Source organism: Pleurodeles waltl, chromosome 5 (genome assembly GCF_031143425.1).
Source record: "Pleurodeles waltl isolate 20211129_DDA chromosome 5, aPleWal1.hap1.20221129, whole genome shotgun sequence".
NCBI lineage: Eukaryota > Metazoa > Chordata > Amphibia > Caudata > Salamandridae > Pleurodeles > Pleurodeles waltl.
Window position 1 is genome coordinate 1396286557 of NC_090444.1, and position 24545 is coordinate 1396311101.

The 24545-nt window shown below is 44.1% G+C and overlaps 1 protein-coding gene across 3 annotated transcripts in view; it reads left to right on the top strand.

Annotated features, from left to right (window-relative positions):
* IMPG1 (interphotoreceptor matrix proteoglycan 1) overlaps positions 1-24545 on the top strand; it is a 1628305-nt gene that overhangs the window by 673962 nt on the left and 929798 nt on the right. For all 3 annotated transcript variants that reach the window (XM_069235643.1, XM_069235645.1, XM_069235644.1), the window contains exon 5: positions 15614-15687. In XM_069235643.1, the coding sequence (XP_069091744.1) occupies positions 15614-15687 (74 nt within the window). The remainder of the gene's footprint in view (positions 1-15613; positions 15688-24545) is intronic.

The following is a 24545-nucleotide window of genomic DNA, read 5'->3' on the forward strand; positions in this document are numbered from 1 at the left end:
GGTGACTGCGAATGCCATCACAAAACATTTCCAGTTACCATCAGTTTCAAGTTGGTGCTAACCCATTTGCAAAAGGGAAGTTGTCCCCATTGGATCCCTTCCCCTTTGTGAATGCATCCCAAAAAATTGTTTCAGAGCAGGCAGTGGCCCTACGGATTACTGTCTGCTTTAAAAAAAAAGTTACAATCTTTGTTTTTGACATGCTTTCTGTTTACTTTTAATGAAATAAGGCTGCCTTTAAAAAAGAAAATACATCTTTATTTGAAAGCAGTCACAGACATAGTGGTCTGCTGAGCCCAGCAGGCCAGCATCCCTGTGAGTGCCGCCATTCCCAAAGGGTTTGCAAAATGAGGCCTACCTCATTAATATTCATGAGGTAGGTCATTTGCTACCCCATTTGTGATTTGCAAACAGTGTCATTGACAGTGTTGTACATCAGATTATCTTGCTCACAAAATTGCATGTTGCTAAGTCTTCGTACATGTGGCCCTTAGTCACACATTTCATGTGCCATGGCAACACCTGTGCTCATGCATTCTGTTAATTATGATCAGGTAAGACACTGTCAACATATCACATTTCACAGTATCAGAACAGCAAAGTGGGCAATCCATGTTTAGCACTACATTGTCAACCATACACACACATGATCCCTGGCATTATGTTGGCAAAGGGGGCATACACGGCTTAGGGGACACTGTCAATGGGGCATTTGTTACCTACATACAACTGTGCCACATCTATCAAGGACCACTGAATGCATGATAATTGCAGACTGAAAATTGAGCCACATGCCCATCACACAGTAACTCAGTGTCCCTTGATGTAAAAGCCACAATACCTGAGTCACTTGTATTCCAGTGCACCAGGGAAGTGCCATTGAACTTGTCACCAAAATACAAATCATGCCCTGGAGTAACATCTGAAATGGATTAGCCACACATGGTTGTAGTAGGGTTTAGCACCACATGATTGTTAAGCTAAGTGCATGTGTGCAGATGTGTGGCTATCACTCACTGGAGTTTCAGTGTCAATGTGAGTTTTCAGCGGTATGTCTGTTGAACTGTCTACATTCAGGATCACCCGCTCACTCATGCAAAATGTTCCATACAGTGGTATGTTGTCCACACGTTTGTACAGTGATCTGACATTGAGCATATATTTCCTTCCCATGTCTTACAGGTGGACCTACCTCCTAAAGCATTGGGGAAGTGGCTAGATTTCAGGACCCAGACGTATCCAGTAAGTGTGATAACGTCTGTCTCATGTAGGGACTGCAGCTGTTGTGTGAGTGACTCTTGTCTCACTCTGTGTTGCACTCATCGAAAGATATGATGAGCTGGCATGAGATCTGATATCTTACTCAGCTGGGAGTTAACATAGTGTTCCGTGGAAGGGTTACACATTCACAGGTAGACAGTCATATCTTTGGAGTCTTCTATTGTGCAATAGGAAGCAGCGTGTGAACAAGGTGATTACTAGCCACATATAGGCCCACATGTGACTTGGAAGTGCTCCAGTGTCAGTATATTGGCAGAGGGTCATACCCTCATTCTCACAACACACTGATGCATCAGTTTTCCACACAAAATTGTGCATCCCTGTATTGTAATGCACATGTAGGACTGTATGGGTAACTGTCCCCCAGCATCTAGCCCCATACGTTGTATTCCATTTACCTGACACTTATGTGGTATTTAATAGATGTGCATGCAGGTAAAGGCGAGACATGTGCTGGCATCAATGTGGGTGTTTGGGGATTTTTTTTGGCAGATCAGGTGTTGATGGTTGTCCACAACTGGACACATGAATGTAGATGTGAATGACCTATGGATACCTTATTCCTAGCTGGCAGCCCTCCTCACATGTGTTCCACTCACTAAATCCATGTAGGACATGCCTTTGTGGTTGTCCTCAACAGTTGTGATGATGTATTGCATGCCCATTACCCCTGAGGCACGGGGGTAGGGGAACAACATATATGCAGCTAGATGTGATGGCCACAGTGTAGATGACAGTCATCTCATTCAAGCATACATGTGTCCCAAACAACACTGACCTCTCTTGATTAGCAACTGCATACCATCCTGCCAATTACATCTACAAGTCACTAGTCTTGTGTGCTTTGAAGTTGACTCAGATTATAAAGATTAGTCGACCTGGCCCATGTGAAGTAGTTGCTGCCTTTGCATTGTGACGCATTGCACTATATCAATGCACAGATCACTTTATTTGGTCCAACTCTTGTTGTGCTTTGCTGTGGTGTAAAAGACAAGATGGGTAGGCAGCATTGTCATTACATTAATCAGGGACATTGTAGTATCTGGATTGCGATTTGGACTGCATTTTCAAATCGAGGCAGAGTGTAAGATTATCATCTGTACATGCATCACACAATGATGACACTGATGGTTGCCTGTCTCATTTTTACAGCTGCGAACATGGATGTTGCGGAAATCAGGGCTTTCCAAAAGCGGGCAGTGTGATACCAACACATCTTGGATGTTGAGTCTGGGTACCGAAAGTTGGCACAACGCTATCAAAGAGAGCGAGCCACAGGGAATGGCGGGCTTTCAGCCGAAGGGGGCCAGCATTGGCTACAAAGGTTGTAGCCAGCACCACAACTACACAGAGTATCACAGCCGCCAAGTCACATCTGTCCCACCTACCCCACCTGCTGCACCATCAACATCTGCACCACAGACCACCACACCTGCTGCACCATCAACCTCTGCACCACAGACAACCACACAAGCTGCAATGGACATGTCCACAATAGGTGAGATCCAGAAGGACATGAAGAAGGTCCTATAAATGCTGGACAGCATTCAGAAGGAAAAACACAAGGAAACTGAAGGCAATCAAAAAGACACTGAGGAGGGCCAACCTGTGAACTCTTGCCTCCCCTCACCCTTAGTTCAGTCCCCTCCCTCCTTATTTCTCATTATGTTTTGTAGTGAGCTTAAAGGGTTTAGCGCTAGGTTACAGTAGGGTAGTTGTTTATCTAGGATAAGTAGGTTTGGGGTGTTTTTTCATATTATTACATATTAGTTTGTGGGTGGGTGGGTGTGGGTTAATGTTGGGGCTTTTGCGTATTTAAAAAAATATATTATTGAAAAAAAACTATATATATATATATATGTATATATATATATATATATATTTGTTTAGTATTAGGTAGTATATGTTTAGGTTAGTATATGAAGTCCTTCATGTATCTCGACATAGAAGGGGGGTAATGGGCAAATGTTTAGAGTATGTTGTTAAATGTGGTAAGTAAGCTTAGCATAGGGTAGTTAGGGCCAGTTGTGGGTAATGTATAGTTAGGATAGATTAGGTTAGTGTAGGTGTGTTATAAAGTTTTAGGTTCTGTTCCGTACATAGATAATACAAATGTAGGTACTCGCTTATTGCATGTGTCATATGCTTGGGGCTCAGGGGCTCTGCATGCATGTACAGTGCCAATTGTCTGTTGGCCTGTGAATTCCATCCTGCATCCACATCCCTCTCTTGACATGTTAATTCCCACTTCCAACTGAGCTGTCACTTTGGCAGCTTACAACAAATCTATATCTCATTGGATCTGCCATCCATTGTACACACCAGTCAACGTGACTATGGTTCACATGTATTGGACAGGTAGGTGTGCTTTTTAAGCTGTAATTGTTTTGATCCTGTGTCGTGATGTTGGGCACTGTGGGACGTCTGCCTGTAGTCTGAAGTTCATGTTAACATGGATAAACTGAGTAGTGCCAATTTCAGATGAGCTCAAGTACACTTATTTCATGCCAATTTGTTTTACTTCTACTCCCAGCTGATGTTATTGGCCGAGCACTCTTACACAGCCATTTCTGCTGTATGTTGTGTGTGAGGCATGTATGTTTTAAAGCAAATGTCACATACACAGTGACTTGCTTGTAAGGGATGTGGCCAGCATTTACATTAATCTTGTAGATACCTAGGCCCATATTTAGACTTTTTTTGTGCAGCATGTGTGTCATTTGTTTGACGCAAAAGCGGGCCAAGCTTACAAAATACAATTATATTTTGTAAATTTGCACCGCATTTGCATAAAATAATGATGTAAATGCAGCACAATAAAAGTATTAATATGCCCCTTGTGCATCAAATCTGCCCACATTATTTCTGCATTCTGGTATTGACACTCGGTGACCATAGACATGTTACACGCATCACAAATCTCCAGCAAAGTAGATGTGTCACATTACACAGAGACAAAGTGGTTGTGTAGGTGCTGTTTATTTCAAGTGCTGTAGTGCAATATTTACATAGTCCAGGTCTGTGACCCCATTAGTGTAAAGCATTCTATTTTGATGCAACACAAGTGCAAGGTTGAGGTACATGGCATTGGACATGTTGAGGTGAAGTGTTGTTCAGTGAAGGGGAACATGAATTGCCAATGGAATAGTGAGAGACAATTGCAGTCCATATTGGAAAGGTTAACAGTGTGTCGGTGAAGAGTGCATGTTACCAACTGTAGCAACACTGCCATGTTGTCAAGCACAGGACAAAGGGAAATCACTGCCCATGTGGCATGAGCTGGTCCTACCGGGTACTCCTACAGGTGAAGATGATCTGTTCCACATCTTCATCCTCTGATGTGTGTGTTGTCTTCTCTGCCATTGATGGTGGTGTGGAACTACACATGGCATCACTGCAGGAAGGAAGAGCTGCTGATTATTGAGTATGGCAGCAACATCGCTGTGGTAGGCAGCCATGTCTGCCCTGAGGGAGGTCAGTTCCCCGTGCATGGAGTCCTGCTTGTTGTCATGCATGCAGCAGCAAGATTGGGAGGGCAGGTGTAGTGGCAACTCCCTCAGGGCAGTAGTTAGGTCCCTCACACACTGTTGGACTCCATGCAGTAGGGATTGCGTGACTTGTTTGGCTGCTGTCTGTTCTGCAGACGTCATTATGCACATGCGCATCCCCTCAAGGCTGGCTGCCATAGTTTGCATCCCCACCCGCACCTCCTTGGCCAGCTCCCGCTGTACTCCCACTACTGTTCTCTCAAAGGTGGTCCCTGAGTTATCAGAGTCCTCAGCTGTATTTGAGCTGGCAGGTCGTACTATTGGTGGGTGGGCCCTCTGGGATGGTTGCTACATGAATGTTCCTCCTTGTGACTGGATGTGGTGTCTGGAGGGTTCCCAGGACATCTTGGAGGGTTTCCTGGCTGATGGTTGTCAGCTGGTCATCCATGTCATCAGGGTAGTCCAAGACAGGCAGATCCACAGGAGAGCTATCGTACTCTGAAATGAGATATTGTACAATTAGTGTGACTGTTTTGTGCCAGTTGTAATGGGATGTCACTGACTTCCTATTGGTGGTACATTGTCATCTTGGTTCCCATGCATTGTTCCTGTCATTAATGTTTGCAGTCTCTCAGCCCTATGCCCCACCTGCATGTCACATGTAGTGTGGGCAGTTTGGGCAATTGTCTGCGTCACATCTTCTAGGTGTGGTTTCTGTCCAAAATGTGGCTTACCACCTTCTTGTCATCATCAACCCTCCCTCTGCTTCCATTTGCATGGTGAGGTCTTGCAGTGATTGTTGGTGTGCTGATGCCACAGCACCACACATCACAATTTGGCCTAGTCCCAGTCTATCATTTTTCACATACACCTACGCGGTGCTGAGACCTAGCCCCCACACCATGCATGGCATTTTCATGAGACAATGCACGTGTTACCATTGGTAGTTCCTCATGTTGATGTTTGCGTATGTGTGCGACACTGCATTTCACTGATGGACCTGGCAGAGTTCCATTCGCTCTTGTGACTGTGCTGGTGTGTTTGCCTTCCTACACACATATGTCCTCCCCCTCAATGAAGTTGTCTTAGCACTATGATACCTGATATGTTGCATGGTGGCATTGCAGCTATTGTGACACAGGCACAGGGGTAAACCCAGGGATGGGCAGCATGGGTATGAGATTACTGCTGTGTACATCATTGTGAATGTGAAAGTGCCTGATGGTTATTGAGTCTATGGACATGACCAGTTTACAGGAGTTGCACTTGGATAGGGATTGATGAGGATTGATCACGTAGTCATACTGAACCCTCATTTCAAGTATCTTTGTTCCATGGGCACCTAACTGACATTTCCTAATTGACCAGTGCACACAGCACAGGTACTGGTGGCAAATGTTGTCAATGGGGAATGCCGCTTGCGCCAATGGCCTGAGACTGGGCATTGTCCTCTAGTTTAAATTCTGAGAATACCAGCTGTCCTGTGACACTAGACCAGTTTTACGTTCTACCCTCCTGATCTGCTTCAGCATTTCCAGCAGCCTTGGCATGGTAGTGTATCCCCAAGCAAAGGTTGTTGGTGTTGTGTTGTGCTGTGCCCCTGGATGCCCCTGCACAGCCCATGCACCTGGCATGGCCAGTGCGGGGAGTCCCGTGCCGTGCCTCTTTGGCCTTTCCACTGCCTGATTTGCAGGGCTGACATGCATTGTGTAGTAGGTATGTGCCTCCCCCTTCTTGCACTTGACATTTTGGCATTCTGATCCCCCATGCAACTTACCCTACATATGTGTTTTTTCCTGGTAGTCTGCGCTGTCCTGCGATACCAGTGACGATTTCCTCCGGGATGATGGCTGCAACCATCTCGTCCAAGTCCTCTTGTGGTGCTGGACTCCCACCTCCTGTTCCTTGCCATTTTTTCCTTTGTCCTCCGCTTGCAGTAATGCCAGCATTTCTTGCACTCAGTGACAGTTCTCCTGACCTCTGCCACACTGTTAATCTTGTCCACAATCTGTTGGCAAATTGCCTCTGTCCTTCCAATTGGCAATTTAGAGGTGATCAAGAGTTGATGCTGGTGCTCCGTCACCTCACTCACCAGTATTTCATGCTCCTCTGTGCTGAAGCGACACTTCCTCTTCTTCTTGTCTCTCCCCTGTGTCTTGTCTGTGTCCTCCTGGATAGTTCCTGGTTGTCTGGGGTCTCACTGGGGTCTCTCCTGGCTACTGGGATCCATTTTGGGGCTCCTTTGCACTGTTTGCTCCGTTTGCATTGCTTTTTGGCGCTATTGTGGAGAAAAATGGTGCACATCTGTTTTGCGATGTATTTACATGTCGTAAACCGGATTAAAGTTATTTTTCCTGCGTTAACGTGATTTTGCCTTATAACAAGGTGCAATGGTTAGCGTCAGGAAAAAGGATTTTAACCTCTTTTTGGTGCCACCCAGCATCAAAATATAAGTATGATGCACGGGTGGCGCTAAGAAATGGCGCTAGACAGTGCTAAACATTTTGACGCAACTCTGCGTTTACAATTAGTGCTGTCCAGATGCATATCTTCCATTGTGGCACCACGTGCCGTGACAATGGGGCATGGAGAGCTTAGGGACCTACTAAAAGTAGATTTTTGCTGTATTTTACAGTGCAAACAGCAGCCAAGGGGCCCATTTTCTTCCTTGCACTAGGTCTTATGCCATATTTGCTATGCCACTGGTGCTGTGCATCCCAGTAAATTCCTCTAGCATTCTAGGATAATGGTAATAACAACATTAACAATATATTTAACAATCTGAGATATTTATTGTTTCCCTTTCAATACAAACTGGTACAAATGAGATCGAAACATGGAAAGAAACAGTATGCCTGTCTCTCCAGGGCTTCATAAGCAACGTGGAAATTATGCACATAAGAAAGTAGCTTCAAACACATGAGTTCAGAATAGGAGGTGTTTATACGCGGCTCGTTTTTAATTTAATAGACTGTAATGGTGCTCTGTCTATACGTATATATGTCACATACATGGTGCATATGGCAACTTGCTTGCCTCCCAGTTGAAGGCGGCATTGTTAGGAGGGCAAGGTAGGAATGGTTCTAAGTTCATGTTTGAGAGCTGTGACTTTTAATAAGTGCAGTGAAATAATGTGACCTATTAATCTCAAAGCACTGCACGTTAGACTTCATCATATTTTTTCTGATGCATGGTTTACTGCTAAACATTTCAGCACTCAGTTCCTACATGAGCGAGCTAAAAAATAAATTAGCCAGATGGGCCTTTGCACTGATGCAGAGAGAGTGAGCATGTTGATTTTTATCTTTTGTTTATTATCAGCCCCAAAAGTGAAAATGGGTTGCCCAATAAGAGCAGAAGCAATCCCTTCAGCATCAACTGCCCGGTAGCAAACACAAGAAAATGCCCTGTGCACGGACTTAAAAATAACATTATAACCAAGACTTTGCAAGATGTAAAACATCCCTCAAAAAAAGTGCTGCTATCTTGAGCACATACCGAGGCAATGACGAGCGTCATGCCCATACACAGAATAATGCCAATTAGTTAATTGCCGTAGAAAGAAGATTCTTTAGAGGCGCCGCCGCTGCCGTCTGTGTACCCATATATCCCCGCTGCCTATCTCTAACACTAATGCAGCAAGTGGCATGTGCTGCTGCCACTTGCTTCACAACTTTTGACCCTCTGCAGCCCCAAGCACTACCATGGAAGAGAAATGCTAAACTACTGCTTTCCTTTACCACGTTGGTCTGCTCTTCTACTGAGAGCGCCGCCACTTCTCCTTGTGCATTTTCAACATGCTTTTTATTGTACTGCTCGTGTTTTTAGAAAAGCAGCAGCTGAAAATGGTTTCTGTGTGAAGTGTGTACGCTTCATATTAGAGATTGCGCGCTACGGGAAGTTTGGGTGTGTTGCGCACACACGTGCATCTTACAGGGAACACTGGTCAAGCACATATTGGAAGGGATGCGATGGTTCATAACTTCAATCCAAAGTTTATACAGGTTGACAAAGCATTTTCCCATAGATGTATTGTGTGCCAGCAGATGAATGTGGGAAAAGGAACAGGAGTCAATGTGGGCCACATTAGAAAAGCCAGAGATCCATTCAGCAGAATGCAAATGGATTTCATTGAGATGCCTGTGCATGGAGGTCTGAGATATGTGTTGGTGATTCTGTGCAACTTTAGCCATTGGATTGAGGCTTACCCTACATGAGGAAATGACAGCCTTACAGTAGCGAAGTTACGTCTCAAGGAACTGATACCACGGTTTGGGTTTCTGGTCTCTTTAGAATCAGATAGAGGAAGTTACTTCAACAATGAAGTAATCAAATCTCTATGTTCAGCCTTAAAAATCGAGCAGAAACTGCACTGTAGTTACCGCCCTGAAGTATCAGGACTTGTGGAACAAATAAATGGTACCTTGAAGTCAAGAATGGCAAACATTTGTGCGTCCATGAATCTGAAATGGCCTGACGCACCACCATTAGTTTTAATGTCAATGAGAAGTAGTCACATTAGTCATGGGTCCTCATGGGCAGAGCGATGAGGTTGCCAGTGGTCCCTGCATATGCTCTTGTGCACATCACAGATGATATGGTGTAGGACTACTGCAAAGTCCTGGCTGATGTGGTTCGCTCTTTCTCTCATTAGGCGGAAGCTACCAGACTGCAATTGTCTCAAGATCAAGGACAAAACCTGAAAGCAGGTGCCTGGGTTGTGGACAGAAAGCACGTGAGGAAGTCATGCTTGGAGTCTCGGTGGAATGAATTTTTGCTTCACTACTGATCGAGATGAAATACACACACACACACTGAAAAAGTATCTCTGGTATGCAATTCTTAGTCTAGGAAATACATTTATTAAATCACTCTGCGGGGCTCGTAAAGGAAGGTCAGTACAACCGAAAGTGCACATTTAAAATGTGCACAATAATGAAATGAAAATGTACAAAGTATCTTTGATCTATAAACAGCAAATATATATGCAAAGACATTTATATATATATATATATATATATATATATATACACACGTATAGATATAGATATATTCATACACAATGCAAAGCAGAAAATAATAGTTAAATATTCATCAACATGGGGCACAGTTGACAATTTTTCTTCATCTTTGTCCTGCCAGCAACAAGTCGTCGACCCCAGATCAACTGTGACGAGAAAAAGATCCACCCTCACAGGAATCAGCACCCCGACCCTGAGGTCTAAATCACTTCATCGTCCAACCAGTTTTCAGTCTTTTATATACCTTAAACAAGCCAGAGAGGAGAGTTCTAGAAAACCCCTCCCACTCCGCAAGTTGTTGTTAACAAATGCTGGCTACTTCCGGTCAGTTTTGAAAGGAACCCGTTGGAACTGGCCAGGTTCCCAAAGTGCTCTTCACAAAACCAACCGCTCCCTGCCGTACCACCATCCTAGCACATCCTTATCAGCCTAACTCCCCTCTATTATGCCTTAGACCTTGATGAGAAAGAACACACAGACATGTAGAGTAAAAACATGTTGCATAACATATTGTGCATGGAAAAATACTTGCAGTTTTAATGTGACGGTGAAGCTAAGGCTAAGCTAAATACAAAATGGAGTCTGTAACTGGTGACCGCTAATGTGACAGTGGACAGCTAAGCTAAGTGCAACGTGGTGCAACATGGAGTCAGTGGTCAAAACACAAATATCATTCCAAAGGGACCCTACCAAATAGTGCTGATCACAACCACAGCTGTCAAGTGTGCTGGTCTCCCGAACTGAATTCATGCCTGCCACACTCAGAAAGTAAATAATCCTTCGGATGAGGAAGCAGGGTTGTTGAGACTACCAACAATGTCCAGACAACCTTCAGACTTGGAAAGAGGAGAAAGAGAACTGGAGACTGTACCTAAGCAGGCCACATCCAGCGTAAACACTCCTGTGAGAGATGAAGTGGAAGGAATACAAGAGAGTGAGAATGAACCGACCTCTACTGAAACAATAGGAGACCCTGACCAGAGAAGGGTTTTCCCAGAAGCAGACGGTCTTGAAAGACAAATAGAACACACAACTGACCCCAATTGGGATGGAGTTGAGGCAGGACAAAGCCAAAACGATTTGACTCCTTCGGAACCGGTTGTGGGAACATCAAAAGAAGATTTTGCATGTCCAGTACTGAAAAGAACATTAACAAGAAGGCCATTGAAAGAATCACAGCCAAAAGTGAAGAAAGGGCTGCAGTGGTGATTTCTACGGCAGCAGAGCACTGCTAAAGCGCTTGGGGGCACCAAAAGAAAGCATCCCCAAGGCGCTTAGAACAAAGCGATCTCAAATCGCTACAAGGCGTGAACAAGGTGTGAAAGTGAAGCGCTCCTCCTGCGCTTCCAACAGTTGCAGGGGTCAGGGGCCACAGCACCCTTCCCCTGGGGGACAATGTCCATGGAAAAGGCACACAGGTGAGAGGGCCCTGCAACAGACCAGCACACAGAGGATACAAGCAAGTGGCAGTTTTTTACAGTCACCAAGCAGGCCACAGGTCAGCACAGCAGCAGCAGTCCATGGCGGTTCCTGGTGATTCCCTCCAACAGCATTATGTCCAGTTCCAGGTAAGTTGCAAAGTGTCTCCAAATTGTGGGGGAAACTCCCCTGTACTTATACTCAGTTTTTACAGTGTTTTCCAAAGGAAGAGGAGGTTCTGGGAGTGCCCCCTCTCTCTTCCAGCACAGGCTTCAAATATCAGTTGGGGGTAAACAACGCTATTGTGTGAGGCCAGGGCACAGACTTTACAAATGCAGGTGTGTCCCGCCTCTCCTTTCTCTCAGCCCAGGAAGACTATTCAGTATGCAGATGCACCTCTGTGACACATCTACCCTCCCTGTGTGCAGGCTGTCTGAAAAGTATGCACAAAGCCCCAACTGTCACTCTGCCCAGACGTGGATTGGAGTCAAGCTGCAAAACACCAGAGTCATAAGCTCAGAGAAATGCGCACTTTCTAGAAGTGGCATTTCTGTAATAGTAATAAAAAATACACCTACACCAGTAAGCAGCATCTCTTACCACCATTACAACCATACCAAACATGCCTATGCTACCCCTCATAAATCAGACAATAACCCCTACGTATAAAGTAGGGCATTTCTAATGCAATCCTATGAGAAGGCAGCACTCACAGCAGTGAGACACCAAGTTAAGCTGTTTGTCACCACCAGGACAGGTCAACCAAACTGGCACATGCCCTGCCTTCTACATACATAGCACCCTGCCCATAGGGTTAGCTAGGGCCTACCTTAGGGGAGACTTCCATGTATTAAAAGGGGGGTTCTGGGCCTGGCAAGCAAATTTAGATGCCAGGTCCCTGTGGCAGAAAACTGCACACACAGGCCCTGCGCCAGCAGGCCTCAGACATATTTGAAAGGCCTCTTCAGTGGGTGGCGCAAGCAGCGCTGCAGGCCCACTAGTAGCATTTAATTTACAGGCCCTGGGTTTAGAGATACCCCTGTACAAGGGACTTATAGGTAAATTAAATATGCCAATTAGGTATAAGCCAATCCTACCAACTTTAGATGGGAGAGCACCTGCACTTTAGCACTGATCAGCAGTGATAAAGTGCTCAGAGTCCTAGAGGCAACAGCGAGAGGTCAGAAAAAATAGGATGAATTAGATAAAAAGTCAGGGGGTGAACCTGCCACAAGGGCCAGGTCCAACATTGACTAAACCTTTTGTATGAAGCCCAACATGCTGATGCTAATCCGATGATAGAGAGTCTGTTTCCATTCAACTAACTACTGATTTGATGATGCTCAATTGCTGAATATCTCAATGTATGTTATTTCTATTGCGTAACTACTCTTGTTGTTTTGTACTCTTATCTTTGAAGGACTGCTTGTAAATGCTTTAAGTTGAAATTCTTTAGATGATTCGGTCAACCAGTGTTGTTTTTGTGCTTATTTTATGTGGTTTTGAGTCTTATTTACGTTATACTAGCATTGTTAGTCTAGGGAAAAAAAACTTTCTAATTGATACTAAAGGTGTGGTTATTTGTGACCAAGTGGGTCATGGTGTTTGAAATTTACTGTCTCTAAAAGATTTTCATTGACTGTTTTGTTGATATTCATGATATGTGCAAACTCGAGGGCGTGAACATCTTAAACGAGTCCAAATGTTCATCGGCCTAATACGCGCGTCCCCTTATCAATTTATTGCAATCAACCAATGAGGTCCGACGCACCAACACCTTCAAAAGAATCTAAACGCTTCATCCGAAGTCCTTCCAGAACAAAATGTCAACACAAAATGAACGTGCACATTTTACTGCCTGCAGCGCTAATGGGAAATAGGAGCACAAGATTATTATGAAGCAGTAGCCATATTAGTACAAAGTGAAGACGATGCTCCTTTGAGACCTAGTTTACAATAAATCAGGTTAACATGGTTCTGTTCTTCACAGCATTCGCGTTTTCACTGCAAAACGTTCATGTTAATATGAAAATCACAAATTAGCTCTGACACCACAATATGGTACCAAATGGGTCAGAGTCGCACCTCAAACCATGAAAAACTGGAAACCATTTCTCCAATCCAGTGACTTCGGTCATGTCATACAGGCTATAATAATTAGAAAGTACTGAGTGGAAGTTTCCTTGTGATGAGCATTGATATGTCCTCCTTAACTCGAATGAAACCTTGGGGCATATTTATACTCCGTTTGCGCCGGAATTGCGTCGTTTTTTTAAATGCAATTTCGACGCAAAACTAACTCCATATTTATACTTTGGCGTTAGACACGTCTAGCGCCAAAGTCCATGGAGTTAGCGTCATTTTTTAGCGTGGACACCTACTTTGCGTTAATTATATGCAAGGTAGGCGTTCCCGTCTAAAAAATCGACTCCGAGGCATGTGCGTCGGATTTATACTCCCGGGCAAAATTCACGCCCGGGAGTGGGCGGGGCAAAAAAAATGACGTACGGCCGCTTTTGCGCCGTTTTTTAGCGCCTGCAAAAGGCAGGCGTTAAGGGACCTGTGGGTTCTGAAGGAGCCCAGAGGTGCCCTCCCATGCCCCCAGGGATACCCCCTGTCACCCTTGCCCACCCCAGGAGGACACCCAAGGCTGGAGGGACCCATCCCAGGGACATTAAGGTAAGTTCAGGTAAGTGTTTTTTTTCATTTTTTTTTGTGGCATAGGGGGGCCTGATTTGTGCCCCCCTACATGCCACTATGCCCAGTGACCATGCCCAGGGGACATAAGTCCCCTGGGCATGGCCATTGGGCAAGGGGGCATGACTCCTGTCTTTGCTAAGACAGGAGTCATTTCTATGGGGGTTGGGAGTCGAAAAAAATGGCGCAAATCGGGTTGAGGCGAAAAAATTGCCTCAACCTGACTTTCCCCATTTCTTGACGCCCAAGCCCCATATCCCCCTACGCCGGCGCTGCCTGGTGTATGTCGTTTTTTTACACGCACACCAGGCAGCGCCGGCGGCTAACACCGGCTAACGTCATTGATTAAATACGGCGCCCGCATGGCGCTTCAGAATGGCGTTAGCCGGCGCTAATTAGCGCAGTTTTGCGTCAAAAAGTATAAATATGGCCCCTTATCTCTACTCTGCAACGAGGGTTGCATCTGACAATTGGAAATATGACTGTGTTTTACGGACCTAAGATTGCGACACTGGCTCGTTATACGATGTTAATCTCTATACCCTCTGCCCCTCACTCACTACTCCACCTTTCCTTTCTGTTACCTATCTCCCATCCTTGCCACTTTGTTTTACTCCACTTCCTGCTAACCCCTAATCCATACGTTTCACTCTAATTCATCTTCTCCAGACTAAGAAATGTCACAAACACTCTATGGTCATCCGTCGAGTAGTAGTGAAATGTACATTGTTAAAAGACAGATATTTGTTCTATGTAGAAGGCGCTGTGCAGTTTGTTGCTATACAAAACGCTGACGCCTTTTAGCGCTCTGTGAAAATGTATAAATAAATAAGTATTTTGGGATGTCCTACTTTACATAATAGTGTGACTCACAAAACAATACTTTAAACAAGATATCTCCCTCAATTGAACGAATGCAATAAATCTCCTTGCATGAAATGTATGTTGGGGTATGTCTGGTAGTTATAGAATTCTATAAGGCAGTGGTAATGGAGTTTTTGAGGAAGATCTAAATATTTGGACTCAATTGTCCTTTAATATAAATAATAAAGTCATTTGCAAATCGAAAATATAATTTTGATTACTAGTTTCATTTTAGCAACTGTTATACTGATACAGATCTCTTTAGATTTTTCTTTACATAACATGCTTTTCATTTGGAATATGTGACATGTTAATATTGAGGCCACTATGTATGATAAATTATGTGACAATGATTAGTCTATTTTAATACAGTGTATACTAATACTTATTGAAGACAGCATCTGGAGAAAAACCAAAACATCTTAGGATGTTATTCCCTCCACCAGCATGCATATTCTGAAATGCCATCTGCTCGAAGTAGCAATAACCCTCCATTTCTGATTGATCCAGAACACAGTAATTTCGCCTAATGGATTTCGTCAATGTTTAAACTGTACTTATGATTTAAACAAAGCTGCTTCTCGGCAATCACAGCGCACAGAGTAACAAAGAGCCAAGATATTTGAGCTTCTATTTATTTATGTATAAGTTCGCCAAATCTTCATAAACAAATGAGGCCAAATATGTTTAAACTTGAAATGGCTGTTCACACGAATACCAAACGCAGGAACTTGTTTTCTAATTTAAATACTTGCATTTTTATAATACTGTTATAGAATGATTGTTTCTTCGTGTGGCTCCCAAGCTGAGCTTAGCAACTAAAAATATTGCATTGCTTTGCAGTAAGGAAATGTTGACAACGGAGAAGACTGTGTCGGACACCGGGAATCCTGAAGAATATGATACAGTATCTCTAGGTAAAGTCTCAGAGATCCAATACTTAATTAATTTTGAGAATGAATGATTTCATACTTCACATGGTACATTTCACACCCTGAATTCGGACGTTTTAAATAAACTCTGACAAAAAAGAAGGATTGTTCGTTTGTCTGTGCATATCTTGAAGTCTAGTGAACTAATTAGACATAAAAACAATATTGGGACCTTGGTGAACATGATAAACCTACTCAAAAGGAATTTGTCCTAAAACTACACTCGACCAACATAAGTGAGTAATTTACACATTAGTGTATGTCTACTTCACACACGAAAATGGGTGTGCAATTGCATTTGTAATTTACCGTGCACACTAAAATTATGTATACGTAGACATGGCGGTGGAACACAACGCACAGAGTTTGCATTAATAAATTTGGCAATTCCAAAGCAGTGTTGCTGATTCCCCGAAAGCAAACACATGGTTTGCTCTTTTTTTCTTTTACTAAAGTAGTTGTTTAATCCCTGACCTAATGTTTTATCTGAATACATGCTATTTCAAGCTGTGTGGTGGAGACTTTCCAGATAGGTCTGAGGATCCCGCTGTAGAATGGAGTGTGAAGTGGATTGTAAACATGCACCCCCAGTAGCGTGTATTGTTATGCTCATCTGTCAAGTGAATCTCTGAGCTTCAGTTGTGGGCGAGAATTCATAGTGCTTGACTAGTGACACTGCAGATTTTTTTCTCAAACTGAATATGATTCTTGTAGGTTGGTAGACATGTCCATTGACCGTCAGATGTATCTGTGTGGGGCAGATCCAGTAGAGAGTGCAATTGGGCACCACAGTATATTTGAGCTGTGATGTATGTTAGGAATTCTGTCTTAATGTGTGCAGGTGTAGAATAGCATGTGATGTGTCCCAGGGGAGAGTGCTTTTTTAAGCACAATTACTTGTGGCATATCTTTACTTTTGCTGGATATATGTTCACACGCCTGTCTAATGTGTAATGTTTGATATTATGTGTGCCACTGTGAGCACACTGAGACCCATCTTTTTTGTACATCTGTGCAGTGTTTAGGATGTGTTCAAGGTTCGCTTTAGTCTGTGTTATTGGGTTTTCTATATGTGAGGTGTGATTAGAGATGCACGTTCTTATGAAACCCAGCTTATATGGAATATTTGTGCTGCGTAGGATGTGAGTGCTTTCTTCTGTCAGGTATATATTCTAGGATATCTTTGGCCTGTTATTAAAAATGTGTATCCTAGTGAGCATAGTTAGGACTATTTATGTTTTTTTTTGGTTGTGAGCAAATGTTTTGGCAGAAGTCTACTGTTTGAAATTATGTTTGTTGTACTTGTTTAGAGATGTGTTGTCTGCGTTATAATACCCAACCATGTGGCATATGAATGCTTTATTTGATGTGTGTGCAATGTTTTGTCGAACTTGTAATGTTGAAAGTTTAGTACATGGCACTTGATCAGAGGAGAGAGTTATACCTAACCATGGGGAATACCAGTATTGTGTTTGATACCTGCACAGTGTTTAAAGTGTACTGTTTTCAGATGTGTGTTTTATGTGATCAAATATGTGTGCTGTGATAATTCTGGTACCCAAATGTGGTATATATACACCATGTGTTGAATGTGTGCATCATGTATTTTATGTCTAATGTGCACTTTGTAATGTTCTGTGTTGCCTGTGATTTAGCATTATGTTTCAGGCATTTTTTTCTTTTTACGTAAGCATAATCACTTATAGCTCCTAAAAATAAGGATTAGCGTTTATCACGTAATTGTTTTTAACAGCGGCTACACTTTTCCATATATTAGTCCCCATGAAACCCTGGTTTTTAGTAGAAAACGACTTGCAGGAACTGTGCAAGTGAAACAGATGTGTGGCATGACTGCAAGTCATTTTCTGCTTGAGTGTGCATAACACATAGCGGTCCCTCTTCAGTGGCAAGCTCAAAGGTAGCGTGTTAGAAATGGGGTCTTTGGTTTGCAGTCAAGTTACTCCCTGTCCAAGCAAGGACCCTCACTCTAGTCAGGGTAAGTCACACACAACCAGATTATCCTGTGCCCACCCCCTGGTAGCTTGGCAGTGAGCAGTCAGGCTTAACTTAGAAGGCAATGTGTAAAGTATTTGTGCAATAAATCATGCAATAGCACAGTATAAAAAACACAAAAATACACCACACAGGTTTAAAAATATAGAATATTTATCGGGATAAAATAAGGTAAAAATGATCAAGATTTGTTAAGTACACGTTGACATATTACTTTAGAAAATGATAAAAAGAGTCTTAAGTTCCTAAAAGCAATAAGTGTCTCTTGCAAGAACAAAATACCTGGTTTGAATCTAAATTACCTGCAAGGGACTGCAGAGGAGGAGATGCGTGGAAAACAGGGAGGTGTGCGTTGGTTTTTCTGGGTGCACACAGACGATGTGTCAATATTTTATACGTAGTCTGGGCCTTGCGTCGATTTCCTGCACGTGGACTTGGGTCCTCTTTGGGTTTCGGGGTATTTGGATGCCCCGGGGATGATGGAGAGAAATCCTGGGCATGCAGGACGAAGTCACAGGAGCTGCATCGATCTGTTGGGTGATGCAGGGAAATTTCTGTCACAGAGCAGGCGCTGCATCGATTCTTCTTGCAGGAAAACAGTCTGTGTCATTCCGGCTTGACTATGCGTCAATCCAGTGGGCCGTGCATCGAAGTTCCGGTTGCAACACGGGCACTGTGTCGATCTCCACTCAGGGAGCCGGGCTGCATCATTCCGGTTCAGTGTTCAGTGATTTTCTCACCGCGATGCAGTCTGTGCATCATTTCTGGCAGATCTGTGCGTCGGAATTTTGCCACACAAGAAATTCTTTGCAGAGGTGAAGTCTTTTTGGCCCTGAGATTTCAGAACACAGGAGGCAAGCTCAATCCAAGCTGTTTGAGAGCACTTCTCAGCAGGGCCAAAGGGCAGCAAGGCAGCAGTCCTTTTCAGCAAAGCAGTCAGGTGAGTCCTTTGGGCAGCCAGGCAGCTTCTCTTGGTAGATTTCAGGTTCTGGTTCAGAGTTTCTTCACCAGTGTTATCTTGTCCAGAAGTGTCGAGTTGGTAGGGTCAGAGGCCATGTTTAAATACCCAAATGTGCCTTTGAAGTGGGGAGGACTTCAAGAGTGTCTTAGAAGTGCACAAGGTCCCCTTTCAGTTCCATCCTGTCTGCCAGGGTCCCAGTAGGGTGTGTGTCAGTCCTTTGTGTGAGAGCAGACCCTCCACCCTCCCAGCCCAGGAAGACCCATTCAAAATGCAGATGTATGCAAGTGAGGCTGAGTATCCTGTGTTTGGGGTGTGTGAGTGAATGCACAAGGAGCTGTCAACTAAACCCAGCCAGCCAGCCTGGGTCACCTATAAACCCAGCCAGACGTGGATTGTAAGGCACAGAAAGATTTAGGTGCAGGGAAATGCTCACTTTCTAAAAGTGGAGTTTCTAAAATAGTAATATTAAATCCAACTTCACCAGTTAGCAGGATTTTATATTGTGTGAATGCAGGCCACTGTCCTTTGACATTTAAGTGTCAAGCCCTCCACTCTCCCAGCCCAGAAAGACCCATTCAATATGCAGATGTGTGCAGGTATGACTGAGCATCCTATGTTTGAAGTTGTCTGAGTGAAATTCACAAAGGAGCTGTAATCTAACCCAGCCAGATGTGGATTGTAAGGCACAGAAGGATTTAAGTGCAGAGAAATGCTCACTTTCTAAAAGTGGCATTTCTAAAATATTAATATTAAATCCAATTTCACCAATCAGCTATGAAAGCACCAGGCCTCACAGCAGTATAAAGCGAATTTAGGAGGTTTACACTACCAGGACTTATAAACTGCACAGGTACATGTCCTGCCTTTTACCTACACAGCACCCTACCCTATGGGCTACCTAGGGCCTACCTTAGAGCTTACATATGTAGGAAAAGGCAAGTTTAAGGCTTGGCAAGTACTTTTAAATGCCAACTCGAATTGTCAGTGAAACTGCACACACAGGCCTTGCAATGGCAGGCCTAAGACATGGTTAAGGGGCTACTTATTAGGGAGGCACAACCAGTGCTGCAGGCACTTAATCTACAGGCCCTGGGCTCATGTAGTGCACTTTACTGGGGACTTATAAATAAATGAAATAAGCCAATTGGGTATGAGCCAATGTCACAATGTTTTAAGGGAGAGAGCATATGCACTTTAGCACTGGTCAGCAGTGGTAAAGTGTGCAGAGTCCTAAAACCAGAAAAAACAGTGTCCAAAAAGTAAATGGAGACAGGCAAAAAGTTAGGTGTGACCGCCCTAAGGCTGTCAGGTCTAACACAGGGACTTCAAACAGTTCATTTTATAATAGTGAACCATAGCTTAATAAAACTTTTTCTGGAGATTTACAGCTGACTGGTGGCCGCTACATCACAAAGAAAGCCAAAAAATAGTCCTATGACTAAGTAAAGAAATGAGAAATTGTTTATTGACCAACTAATTTTCAAAAACCTGTATTGAAAAGAGTAAGTTGCACATTAAAAGAAGAACTGAAAAGGGCATTGTTCTAGCTGTTAGGAGTATTTTGACTAATGAGTAGGACGACAGAGGCACAAAGGAAAACCTAAAAAGAGTACATTTGTTAAACCTGTCAGTCTCAGGGTGGTTTCTACCAAACCATTTGCCCTTTTGCCCTCGACTTTTGCTGGATTCTGTTTTTGTTGGCCTGTGGCCTCTGTGCATTTTGTCAAGTGTTTGTGCACACCCCCCAAACATGGTAAAATGGCTTACATCTGATTGGCATGTTTAATTTACTTATAAGTCCCTTATAAAGTAAAATACCTTGCACCAAGGGCCTGCAATTTAATTGCTACAAGTGTGCTTGCAGCACTTATTGTGCCACCCACTTAATTAACCCTTTAAAACATGTCCCTTACTGTGAGGATTACCTCTCCTATAGTATAACAGGGGGTTGCCTTGTTACATTTAATATGTGCTAACTTTTGATTAGGAAAAGGTAGACATTTCATGTTTGGTCTCTATGAATTTGTAACTGTAGCTAGGTGACAGTATTACTTGGTATGGTTTGGGAGTCTTACCATGTAATTATTCCTCGATACCCAGAAGTGGACCTCAGGTTCACACTAGTAAACATTAGCTCAGGACTGGTAGAGTGGCAAAGATCAGTCAGCCTACTTAGAGACATGTGTAAATCATTTCACAACACCTATATGGATGATAAGTAAATGACACTATTTGAAAGAAATCCAAAACCAATTTAGAAAACAAAAACTGATTTTTGTCTTAATTTAGACACCAAAATCAAATTCTGTTTCTTGCATACAACCAGAAATGTGAATTTTTTAAGTGTTGAAAAATAGAGCACATTTAATGGTCAAATTAATACCATTGAAGTCACTGGGGAAAACCACAGTGTCCAATTGGTCACTTGTGGGGTGAACTCCGGGGAACCCCCTTGGAGTTAAGGTCTTTCAGGTCCCTAGACCAAGGCCTCAACAGTCAGTTTCCAGTTACCCTGCCCAGGGACTTTGGGTGCCAAGGTGCACTGGCTGTCCTTGGTGCTAAAGGGATCCATGGTCACGGTCAAAATTACAGTACTTGACAAGCATACTTCGGGGTAGAATCACACCCTACCTTTTGAGGATAGAGTCCTTTGGGGTCCCAGGACCTTGATTCCACAGCAATAACTTCATCACCATGTCCGGTGACTCCAGGTGCAGAGGTGTCTTGCAGCTGTCAATCATGGGACTGGTCAGGCCAAAGATGCTTTGCTGCTCCTCTTGAAGACATCTCCTTTAGGATGCAGGATCTCAGGAGTAGGGTTGTTGCTGACATTGGTCACTATGCTGGGAACTGCTCTGGAGTCAGTGATGTCCAAAAAGCTATCCGTTTCCGGGCTGGGGACTGACAAGCCTTGGCACCGGCAAAAGTAGTCCATGGTTACTTTATTGGCTGAAAGTCATCCAGATGGTAGTGGCTCCAAACTGAGATCTTCACTACCACTCAGGGGGTGTGGTCACCGTCTTCCTCTGGCCTTGCTCACAAGGGGTTCAATGGGTTGGACGTTTTGGGACTTCAGCACAACGATTCTTCTGCAGGTTCCAGGTGACTGGTACCCACAGGGGATTCTGCTTTGGTTTCTGGCATCCACTGGAGTCCCTTTTTGCGGGAGCAACAAGTTTTCATCATGAGCACACATCAATCACACAGTTACAGTATATGGTCTCCATGGGGCACTTAAGTGTCCTCTTTTGCATGGTTGGGGAGTTACAAGTCCTGTTGTTAGTGACAGCATCTTCTTTGTGCCTTTTCTGAGATTCAAAGTCAGAACTGAGGTTTTGGTGCCGGTGTGCCCCTTAAATCCTGGTTTAGGGGTGTTAGGGGTGTGAGGGACAGTGGTCAATGGGCTACTAGTCACTGCGGCTAGTCTGCCTCTGAAGTGATGATTTCCTGTGGGAGTGCATCACTTTTGTACCCAGAATCCACTATTTCTAAGGTTTGCCAGCATGGCAGAACCTTCCCTCAGCTGTACAGATCTTTTAGCCCACCCTAATGGTGTGGCTAGTCTTTCGGAGGTGTACACCCCCTAAATAACTAAATTTCCCACCTGCCAGCTTGGTCAGAGTGGGAAGGGATTTGTCCTTGAGTGGGGGACAAGAGATTACACATCAAGGGCAGTGAAGCCTTTGAGGTTCACTGCCTTGATCACTGTAAACACTAGCCAGCCTGGGAGGGCGGAGGTGTGACCTCTGTCCTGCTCAGGCCCTTTGTCTGTATCCTGGGGGAAGTGTTAGCATGAACAGCAGGAAGGCAGACTCTTGTCTTGGTGGGAAATGGCTTAGGAGAGCCTGCCAAGGCAAGCAAAATCTGGTATCTTGGTGGGCATCTCTTAAGGACGCCACCTGGGTATGTGCTAACTAATCCTGGGCACAAGAATCATGCTCAGGCTTAAAAAGAACAGTGTTTGATAACAAACAAATGGGAAATCGTCTGGGCTATCATGGAGCTGAACATTTGGGGACTGGCTGGGTGCCAGCCCGTTATCCTTTGGACCACATGTCACTAGTGATAGCATTAAGTTTTCAATTCTATCATAGGGTCATATCTGCTTGTGCATATATTTCCTCACTCACAACACAGTGCATCCTGCCTCCTGGGCTATAGGAGGCCTACTTTAGGGGTGATTGACATGTGATATGGCCAGTGAAAGGATTCTGCCTGCACTTGGTGTGTGCAGTGTCAAACTGGAGCAGACATTGCAGTTCTGCAGGCTTTGCTTTTACTTGGGTCACAACTGGTGATACAATCAGTGCTGCAGCCGTAGTGACCCCTTTACTGTCCCTGCCCTGGGTACCTCTGGTACCATTTACTACTGCCTTATATGGGTGGTAAAGTCCTTGCCAATTTGGTTTGCAAAATCTCAGTACAATACAATTTAAGGGACAGAGCACTGGTACTGAGGTCTGGTTAGCAGGCCACAGTATACTTTCAGGTCAAAAGCAGCAGCATCAAGCTGCAAATTGTGGAGGTTGACCTCCAAAAAGGAGACGGTAATTTAACAAATCCTCTTTAATGGTAAAGTTGGATTTAAATTACAATTTAGAAAATGCCACTTTTAGAAAGTTGGCATTTGTCTGCCCTTCTGGTGCCTGTAGCCTGGTCTAGGTCACATGATTGGGTGTAGTTGGCAGATGGACTTTTTTAATTCCTCACAGGAGGACACGCAATAGAGGGATTTGGTGTGCCTGAATTGGCCATAAAGAGACAGAATGAGGGGTAGAGCTGGGTACAGCCCCACTTGCAACTGGAGAGGCTGGGCTCTGCCTTCACACAAAGGGCTTGTTACCACTGCATTGTCTCTGCAGCCAGCTCTTAGTCACGGCAGGGGAGTCTTAAAATTCCAAGCATTTCAAGGGGAAATCTTAGAAACTTCTCCTACTTAAACGAAGTCACCGCGTACTAAAAAGGGATCCTCAAACCCACTCTTTAATTTACTTTCTGGACCTGTGGAAGGACTCTCAGAGGACTGCATGCTGCTGTGCCCTGCAGTGTACTCCACAAGACTGCTTTGCTGCACCTGGAAGAACTGTCTTGCTGTCTGAAGCCTGCCTTGAACCCTCAGAGGCATGCCCTGCTGCCTGGGCCCTGCTTCATCACTTGAACCCAGAATTACCAGAGTGACTCCAAAAGATAGTTTGGTGGTCTCCTGATCAAAACCTCAGGGACATAAAAGGCTTCAACCATCCTGAACCTGCACCTGGACCTAGCCTGACTGAGTTCTGAGCACTGAAGTGGTGCCCCTCCAGTCCTGGGCCCTTGGTAATGGTGTTAAAGGCACCCAAATAGGCAAAATCCAAAACCTGGGACTAAAACTGCTCTGTAAACCAATGGAAGACTGGAACCAACCTGCTTGTCTAGCCACCCAAGATGCATCACCAGTTGGCCTGACTTTGCAGTAGCTCCCGCTATATTCGTTTCCATAGCATCTAATCCTGTTCAAATGTCCCACTGCAAAAGAGGTATTCAGCCTCCTGGATCTGTCATTAGCAACAGCCTTCAGCTTCATCCCACTGGAGATTTTTGAATTTCTAAAAAGAGACTAAGGGCCTGATTTAGATCTTGATGTTGTTACTGCCAAGCCGAGTCGACAGTGGACCTTTGTACAATGACTGGGGCTATGGAAGAGAGGTAAGTGACACACACACACTGTACCTTAGCCATGGGTGTCCCCCTGAACTGCACACTACATAACACACCAAATACAAACCATCATCCATTACAATTCTGACACAACACAACCCATCCATGCTGAAAACACACATTGACATGCATCCATGACACAACACACACACATTGTTGACACTACACCCAC